At 34.6% G+C, this 8,318-nt stretch overlaps 1 protein-coding gene across 4 annotated transcripts in view; it reads right to left on the bottom strand.

The window, feature by feature from the left end:
* Positions 1-8,318, bottom strand: part of ACYP2 (acylphosphatase 2) — a 172,121-nt gene that overhangs the window by 69,769 nt on the left and 94,034 nt on the right. Inside the window, exon 4 of one of the 4 annotated variants that reach the window (XM_024119086.3) lies at positions 6,296-6,735. The exons of the other annotated variants lie outside the window; for them this stretch is intronic. Coding sequence (XP_023974854.1) covers positions 6,648-6,735 — 88 coding nt within the window. The 3' untranslated portion in view covers positions 6,296-6,647. Of the gene's footprint in view, positions 1-6,295; positions 6,736-8,318 lie in introns of those variants that run through there. 4 annotated transcript variants of the gene reach the window in all.

Raw genomic sequence — 8,318 nt, 5'->3', positions numbered from 1 at the left:
GAAAGTATTTCCTCTAAGATCAGGAACGAGACAAGGATGTCCACTCTCGCCACTATTATTCAACATAGTTTTGGAAGTCCTAGCCTTGGAAATCAGAGAAGAAAAAGAACTAAAAGGAATACAAATTGGAAAAGAAGTAAAATTGTCACTGTTTGCAGATGACATGATACTATACATAGATCTAACAACGAAAGATCAGAAAGAGAAATTAAGGAAACAATCCCATTCACCATTGCAACAAAAAGAATAAAATACCTAGGAATAAACCTACTAAGGAGTTAAAAGACCTGTACTCAGAAAACTATAAGACACTGATGAAAGAAATCAAAGGTGACACAAACAGATGGAGAGATATATCATGTTCTTGGATTGGGAGAATCAATATTGTGAAAATGACTATACTACCCAAACCGATCTATAGATTTAATGCAATCCCTATCAAATTACCAATGGCATTTTTTACAGAACAAATCATCTTAAAATTTGTATGGAGACACAAAAGACCCCAAATAGCTGGAAGTCACTGAGGGAAGAAACGGAGCTGGAGGAATCAGACTCCCTGACTTCAGACTATACTACAAAGCTACAGTAATCAAGACAACATGGTACTGGCACAAAACCAGAAATATAGATCAATGGAACAGGATAGAAAGCCCAGAGATAAATCCATGCACCTATGATCAACTAATCTATGACAAAGGAAGGAATGATATACAATGGAGAAAAGACAGTCTCTTCAATAAGTGGTGCTGGGAAAACTGGACAGCTACATGTAAAAGAATGAAGTTAGAACACTCCATAATATGTTACACAAAAATAAACTCAAAATGGATTAAAGACCTAAATTAAGACCAGACACTATAAAACTCTTAGAGGAAAACATAGGAAGAACACTCTGACATAAATCACAGCAAGATCTTTTTTGAGCCACCTCCTAGAGTAATGGAAATAAAAACAAAAATAAACAAATGGGACTTAATGAAACTTAAACACTTTTGTGCAGCAAAGGAAACGATAAACAAGATGAAAAGAGAACCCTCAGAATGGGAGAAAATATTTGCCATCGAATCAATGGACAAAGGATTAATCTGCAAAACTAAAAATAGAATTACCATATGATCCAGCAATCCCACTACTGGGCATATACCCATAGGAAACCATAATTCAAAAAGACACATTCACCCCAATGTTCACTGGAGCACTATTTACAATAGCCAGGACATGGAAGCAACCTAAATGCCCACTGACAGATGAATGGATAAGGAAGTTGTGGTATATATTCCATATATACAATGGAATATTACTCAGCCATAAAAAGGAACGAAATTGGGTCATTTGTAGAGACGTGGATGGATCTAGAGACTGTCATACAGATTGAAGTAAGTCAGAAAGAGAAAAACAAATATCGTATATTAACGCATATATGTGGAACCTAGAAAAATGGTACAGATGAACCAGTTTGCAGGGCAGAAATAGAGACAGAGATGTAGAGAAGAAACATATGGACACCAAGGGGGGAAAGCGGGGTGGGGGTGGTGGTAGTGGTGGTGGTTTGATAAACTGGGAGATTGGGATTGACATATATACACTAATATGTATAAAATAGATAACTAATAAGAACCTGCTGTATAAAAAAGTAAAATAAAATAAAAACATAATCCCTAATTTCTGTAGGTTCCGCACAATACAAAGTACTTTCACATACAGTGTTTTCATTTAATGCTTACAACAACCTTTTGAGGTAGGTAAGGCAGACATCCTCCCCTTAACACGTAAGGAAAGAAAAGTTTAGGAAGGTTAAAGAATTTGGTCAAGATCACACAATGATAAAATGCTCTTTTTGCAATCTTAGTATTAAGACCAGACTAACAGTAACAGAATCTTAACACCAATATTCTTGAGACATCCCACTTCCAAAGGCACCTCACATTCAGGATCTGTCCCATCTTTCACTTTACTCTCCCTTATTATTGCTTACATGTTAGAAACACATCCTAATGCAATACTTTGTTTAATAAAGAAAATAATGTTTGTTAAATAAAAAACAGTGCCAGTACAATCATGGAATATGAAAAACCATGAGCTCCTCAAAAAACCATTAAGGCAGTTTCTTCAGTAAGGTTTGACTTAAAGGAATGAATGTTTGCCAAATTACTAGAGAAACTGCTTCCTAAATTAAAGATGAACCAATTAAAATTATATTAGAAATAAGTGAGAACTAAAGTTCTTTTGGTCAGTGTTTTCAGCTTTCTTCCATATAAAATAATTCTGACAGGAATTAAAACTTTAGTGGCAAATCATGTAAGACGAGACAACAGTCTGGGCTTATCTGGAAGTAGAAAGCAGTTCTTCAACCACTTCTAACACAGTGTTGTAGAACCAAGTGCTTCAGACTATTTAAATTTATACCAGCCTCTATATTCTGGGCTCATAAACAAACCAAGCTCTCAAACTCCTGAAATTCACTCTGAATAGCTAATAGAAAAAGTGGTCTGGAGAAAAGTACAGAAAAAGCTTACATCCAAATTTATTCTGTAATTTTTGTAAATCACATTTTTGGAAAGAGGTAGGAAGTAAGTAAAAATCTAAAGATAGGCTTTTCTTAGTTATGTAAAGTATTTTATTTCTAATCTAAGAAGAGTAGCTCTTTCTTGTATTAGATGTTTTCAGTTCTCACCATTTAAGGTTAGTTGAACAAAATTGTTGATGTTGAAAATTCCATGAAATTCAAATTAAAACTGAGCTAAACGAGGGTTGTCAGACTGATGAGACTAATGCCAAATTTTGCTGTTTTCCAAGAGAATCCCACGATTTCTGCTTTTAATGAGATAGAAACAAGGAAGGCACACACTGACACTCCAGCTTGGGGGTAGAGATGTGACTCCCAAAGTTGTCAGGTACCTGGAATATCCTGGATTCAAAGGAAAGGTAAACCTATTCTGCAAAACAGAAGGAGAAGAATTTGGAGAGAGAGGCAGGACATTGCAATTAAGGGGCAAGGCTGAGAGGGAAGGGATGGTGGAAGACTTTGTGGTTTGTAAGGGGATCCTTCCCAATACTCATAAAATGCTTGGTGAAGGAATGTGCTCTAAAAACCTGAAAGGATGGAGCTTTACACCCATATTGACATGCAAATGTCAATTGACATGGCAAATCGAGGTGGCCTCCAGACAAACACAGGAGGGGGACCATAAGAGTGTGAGACCTGGGAATTAGAAATTGTGGGGAGAGCTTCAGGCTTCCAAAGGCTATGAAACGACCGGGCTCTAAGCTAATTATACACAGATCTCTAAATGCTGAGACAATTCCAGGTGATATCTGGGTCATATAGGAAATGATTATTAGGAATCCTACACCAACACATATTAGGGAAATCAGTTTGTAAATTCTATCTTTTCTCATACTTCCACTCTTCCAAACATGAAGAACCAATGATGATAATCGTATGATCTCTGAAATCAGACCTCGAGTCAAATCCTAGCTCTGCCTTTTCCTAGCTGTGAGATTAGATCTAGTCACTTAACTTTTCTGAGCCTGTTTCTTCATTCAACAAAAATAGGACAATACACCTTGCAATATCTGCCATATAACAAGTGCTCAATAAATACGTGTTTACTGACTGACAGGTTTGCTGTGAAAGAATATATGACATGAATTCCAAGCACATGTGTGGCCAGGCCCTCAACAAATGTTAGCCGTGGCTCCTATGGTCATTCCATTTTGTGATTATTTGAAGTACCAACCAGGTTTGTAAAAAAGAAAGTGCTTCAAATCAGGCATTTTACTTAAAATTTGCAATGGCCACTAACCACGAGAATCTCTCGATTGGTGTTACATGCTATTATTTTTCAACTAATAAAGCAGGGAGCTGATAATTTAGTCATATATAATTATGGGAGCTGAACAATAGTCAAAAAGTACCCAACAACGAATGCTGAAATTTTAACTAGTTGGATGTAACTGCATTATATCTGTATTTCTACATGGAGTTAAATTCATATTAATGGGACTCTAAAAGTAAAGATCTTATGGTAATTAAGGAGGAGAGATATGAGGCACTAATGAAGATGAAAATTTCTTATATTCCAATTACAAAATAAATGAGGTAATTCAGGCTTCAGATGTTCATTTAAAATTATATAGGAAATAATTTCAAGCATGTTTTACACGTTTCAATTGAATCAGTCTTTTTACTCAAACTGCTATGTCAAACCATCAAATGTAATTGATATCATTATTAAAGTAGAAGATAAGAAATCCTTACTATTTAGTGAGATTTACAGTTGAATAAATATCTGTCATTTTTTAGAATAAATATCTGTCATTTAAAAAATCTGTAAGTATATGTGGGGAAAGCTCTAACACACCTCAATTATCTTAAAAAAAACTTTGCAAAATGTATTAAGATTGATTTTAAAAGGAAAATAAAACATTGGCTCAACGTAAGTGCTTTGAAGTTTAAGCATTTTCAACAGACTTAAAATTCTTGGTTGAGAAAATAGACAACAAAAAGTACACTTAGTCAAAGGAGCACCAATCTATTTTCAATCATTTTATTAATTATTCAGTGCAAGTTTAGAGAAATGATTTAATTAAGAAAGATTACACTTGGGTATTAATGTGATAAAATATTCTGACATAATATTTCAACTCCCCGTGGTGATAACAGAAACAAAGAACTCCTTGGCAATATAAAAAAAAATAAGTTTAATAGAAAATTTGAATTCTAGAGTGCCATTGTTCTACATCTGGGGCTTCAAGTGAAATAGTATTAAATATCCATTTTAGGTATTAGAGACCCCTTAGGACCAACTGCTTTGGTGAAAAATGCTATGAACTATCTTAACTACTGGATAGGAGGTACAGCATTTGATATTAATTTTAATGAATTAATCTGTGAATTATTCTTTTAAACTCTAACATGTTACCATTTCTATTCTACTTTCCCTTATTATTCCTCTTTTCAGAAATCTCCAATAGATCTGTTGATCTGAACAAGTCTCAAATCCAAACTCCTCATGGTGGCATACATAATCCTCCATTACTTTGTCCCAACTTATTTTCGATTGCCCTATGAGTGCATTATTCTTGCTAAGCTGGTCTAGTAATTCAAAAACACACTTTAAGCATGTAATTCCTCACTTGCAAAATAGGCATCCAGTACCTCTGTATAATATTTGACCCATCTTTTAAGGCTTTGTTCAAGTCCCACCTCTTACACTGAAGATTTCCTAGTCAACTCCATCCTCCAGCGAGCCTTCCTCTCACCTTTGATAGCATTTATTGTCTGACTGTGTATATGTAATTTATCATATAATTGTCTCGAATTGTTGAACCTGTCACGTGTATCTTATCACCCCTTTGTAGATTATAATGGCTTTACATGTAAATTCCATATCCAAGATACATACCCATCCAAGATACATTCTCCTTTTCTTCCTTATGAATAGAATACAAACTCTGTTTGTATGGCAAAGCACCTGTTTAAAAATATTCACCTTCCAAAATCTCCTGGCAGGTGGAAAAATGCCCATGTGACCCAAACTCTGACTAAAATGAGCAGAAGTCTATTTGTAGAAACCTCCAGAAAAGTTACTGTTTTCCTGATACAAAGGGACAGAAACCTGAATATGATGCTTGGAGGTGGAAGAGCCTTATATGACCACAAAGACAAGAGCTATAACGTAAGGACAGAAAAAATCTGGGGCATTGATGATATCATGACACCACTGTACCAGTCCTAGACGGTCTACCTCTAGCTTTCTTGTTATTTGAGAAAATAACTGTTTGGTTAAGCTACTCTAATTGGATTTCTATTACATACAGCCAAATGGCAATTCTAAGTGATATGTCTTAACACTATTTTTATAAACAAGGTTTTAAATAATTATCAATTATTCAAAGCTTAGCATTGTGCTAGTATGCAGACTACAAAAATAAATACATATGAGCCTTGCTCTACAAAAGTTATTAATTGAAGAAAAGACATACAAAACATATGATTAATACAAGTTGGATGTGACTCATTTAATAAATATTTACTGAGTGCATGTATAGCTATGCAGCATACCAGCAGAGGGACCCTTCAGGACAGAAAGGTAAATCAGTCAAGGATTATTTCCTCAAAGAGCTTACAATGGATATGTACTGTAATATTTACAATATCAATTGTAAAATATATCTATACAATAGACATAGATATGTTCATCAAAAGCTATAAGGAAATGTGCAGGACTAAGCACTATAAAAAGGAAGCACAAATTAAATCCTAGTTTCAAGGAAGACAAAGCTACTTTAAAAAAATATATATTTATTTATATTTATTTTGGGCTGCATTGGGTCTTCGTTGCTGCGTGTGGGCTTTCTCTAGTTGCAGCGAGTGGGGGCAACTCTTCATTGCGGTGCGCAGTCTTCCCATTGCAGTGGCTTCTCTTGTTGTGGAGCATGGGCTCCAGGTGTGCAGGCTTCAGTAGTTGTGGAGTGCAGGCTCAGTAGTTGTGGCACATGGGCTTAGTTGCTCTGTGGCATGTGGGATCTTCCCGGACCAGGGCTCGAACCTGTGTCCCCTGCATTGGCAGGTGTATTCTTAACCACTGTACCACCAAGGAAGCCCAAAACTACTTTTAATTTATGAGATCAAGAAAGGGTTATTTCATGCAGAAGGTACACTTGTGAAGACCTTGAAGAATGGGTAAGATGTAGGCTCGTGGAAATGGAGGTGGGGTGAAGGAATATCTGAGTTTTAGGGCACAAGGAAGAGAGAAAAATCAAAAAAGTTATAGCAAGGTTTTGGGCTAAGATCATGGTGACAATATTAATAGAAATAACAAAAATAGAAGAAAGTACATATTTGGGAGGATAAAAAAGGGTTGGATTTGGGACCACGCTTATGTTAATAACAAAATCAACATATGGAAAACAAGCTTTGCTTCAACCCTCATCTCACTCCACCTATCATTCAATCCTCTACTCCCTTTCACAACCTGCTAAAGGCATGTGTTTGGCAATTATCTATTATACATGATAATTTCACTTTTACCCTATCATCTTTACTCTAAACTGGCTTTAACAAGTTAAAAATCCAACTGAAATAAACACTCAACATAATTAACAATGAAAACCTAGAGCTGTGCTGTCCAGTACAGTAGCCTCTATTGGCCCTACTAAAGCCTGTTGGCTGTTTATATTTAAATTAATTAAAATTAAATTAAATTAAAATTCAGTTTTTCAATATCATTAGCAACATTTTAAGTGCTCAATGGCCATATGTATTGATCAATTGGAGAATTATCATGAAGTTGCAGAAAGTTCTACTGGATAGTGATGACCTGGAGCCTTCCTTTGAAGTCAGGGAAAAGGCAAGAAAGCACTGCTATCATCAAAATTTTCAACACTTTTCTAGAGTAGGTTTGAACCTATGCAATGGTTCAAGAAAGGAAAATAAGATCTAAATAATGGAAAACCCAGGAAAATAAAATAAAAATCTAGTAGAATGATTTTAAAAATAAGATAAAACAAATGTAATCAATTCATATATATCTGTACTAGCAATAATCAGAAAATAAGAGAAAAAGCTCTTATTCACAATTGCAACAAAGTATAAAGTATTCTGAAATCATCTTAACAAAAATGTGCTATAGCTATATGAATAAAATTAAAAATATAATTAGGAAGTAAAAAAAATAAGATAAATAGATATATTTTATGTTTTGCCAGATTTATTTAGAAATAATTGACATACAACATTGTGTAAGTTTAAGGTATACAACATGATGACTTGGTGTATGTATATATTGTGCAATGATTACCACAATAAAGTTAGTTAACACATCCATCACCTCATACTGTTACCATTTTGTGTGTGTGGTAAGAAGAATTAAGATCTACTCTCTCAGCAACTTTCAATTATAAAATACAGTACCGTTAAATATAGACAACATATTTTATATTATTTGATCAGAATATATTATAAATATGTCAATATTCCCAAATTAATCTTTACATTTAACATAATTTTAATAAAAAATTCAAGTTGCAAAAAATGTTTGCAACTTGACAGATTATTCTCATATTTATTTGGAAGATGACCAGCTGTTACACTAGCCAAAAAACCTTAGGAGGTTTTGCTCAAGCAGACATCAATTGACACATACTACAGACACTTAATAATTAAAATAGACCAGAGGGCAGACAGCAGAAGCAAGAAGAACTACAATCCTGCAGCCTGTGGAACCAAAACCACATTCACAGAAAGATAGACAAGATGAAAAGGCAGAGGGCTATGTACCAGATGAAGGAACAAGCTAAAACCCCAGAAA

Source organism: Physeter macrocephalus, chromosome 12 (assembly GCF_002837175.3).
Source record: "Physeter macrocephalus isolate SW-GA chromosome 12, ASM283717v5, whole genome shotgun sequence".
Taxonomy (NCBI): Eukaryota; Metazoa; Chordata; class Mammalia; order Artiodactyla; family Physeteridae; genus Physeter; species Physeter macrocephalus.
The sequence above is the reverse complement of the archived record's forward strand: the minus strand, read 5'-3'. Positions and strand labels throughout refer to the sequence as shown.